This window comes from Lactuca sativa, chromosome 6 (genome assembly GCF_002870075.4).
Source record: "Lactuca sativa cultivar Salinas chromosome 6, Lsat_Salinas_v11, whole genome shotgun sequence".
Taxonomy (NCBI): Eukaryota; Viridiplantae; Streptophyta; class Magnoliopsida; order Asterales; family Asteraceae; genus Lactuca; species Lactuca sativa.
Genome location: NC_056628.2, coordinates 35361434 through 35362581, shown reverse-complemented (window position 1 = coordinate 35362581; position 1148 = coordinate 35361434). Strand labels below are relative to the sequence as shown.

Genomic DNA, 1148 nt, shown 5'->3' with positions numbered 1-1148 from the left:
TACTATAGCATGCATAACACATCACATAATATCTCATAACACATAATGTAAGGTGCTGTTAGGTTCGCAGAATGTTGCTGAAGGAATTTGAATTGGAATTGCAAAATGAATCTGTGAGGAATTTGAATCCAATTCCATGTGTTGTTTGGTTGGCAGGAAATGGAATTGGAATTAATTCTAGAATCTGTTTGGTTCGCAGGAAATGGAATTGGAATTCATGTAAAAGGACATAATTACCCTTTTTCCTGTTTTGCTTAATTTTACCTTGTTTTCTAACTTATATGTAAAAATACATTATGAAAATTATACAAATAGTAAAATTTCGGTGGTGGTGACAGTGGTGTTGGGGGTAGTGGCGGTGGTGGCGGCGACAATGGTGGGTGGCGGTGATGGTGGTAGCACTGGTAATGGTGGTGGCGGTAGTGTTATTTGTGGTGGTGGTGGTGGCGGCGGTGTTGATGGGTGATGACATTGGTAGTGGTGGTGGTAGCGACAATGGTGGCAGTGGTGGTGGATGTTGGTGGTGTTGGTGGTCGGTGGCAGCGACAACGGTGGTAACGACGATGATGGTAGTGGTGGTGGCATCGCAGGCAGTTGCGGTAGGAGGCGGCGGTGGTGGTGACGGTGGATGGTGATAGCGGTGAGTGGTGGTCGGTGGCAGTGGCGGTGGTGGTGGCAACGGTGACGGTGGTAGTGGTTGTGGTTGTGGCGGTAGCGGTGGGAGGTGGGAGGCGGTGGTGGTGGCGGCAAGTGGTGGTCGGTGGCAGTGGCGGTGGTGGTGGCAACGGTGACGGTGGTAGTGGTTGTGGTTGTGGCGGTAGCGGTGGTAGTGGTTGTGGTTGTGGCGGTAGCGGTGGTCGGTGGTGGTGCTGGTGATCGGTGGGGCGGCAGTGGTGGTGGTGATGGTGGTAGCGGCGTTGGTGGTGGTGGTCAGTGATTGTGGTGGTAGTGGTGGTGGGTTTTCTGATAAATACAAGAAGTATTTTTGTAATCTGTCACTTTCCTTGATGAGAAGGAATGTTTTCCATCCAACTTTGGAAGGAATTCACTTTCCTCCAGATGGTGGAAAGTTTATTTCATGTAGGAATCCTTTTCCCTCCTCTAAGTCCAACCAAACGCATGAATTTGAGGGAATTGGAATCCTTTTC

At 49.5% G+C, this 1148-nt stretch overlaps 1 protein-coding gene across 1 annotated transcript; it reads left to right on the top strand.

Annotated features, from left to right (window-relative positions):
• Window positions 1-495: 495 nt before the first annotated feature.
• On the top strand, window positions 496-876 carry LOC128126770 (uncharacterized). Its single transcript, XM_052764878.1, has 2 exons — window positions 496-516; window positions 604-876. The coding sequence occupies exons 1-2, from the start codon at window positions 496-498 to the stop codon at window positions 874-876; spliced, it is 294 nt and encodes a 97-aa protein (XP_052620838.1).
• Window positions 877-1148: the final 272 nt, after the last annotated feature.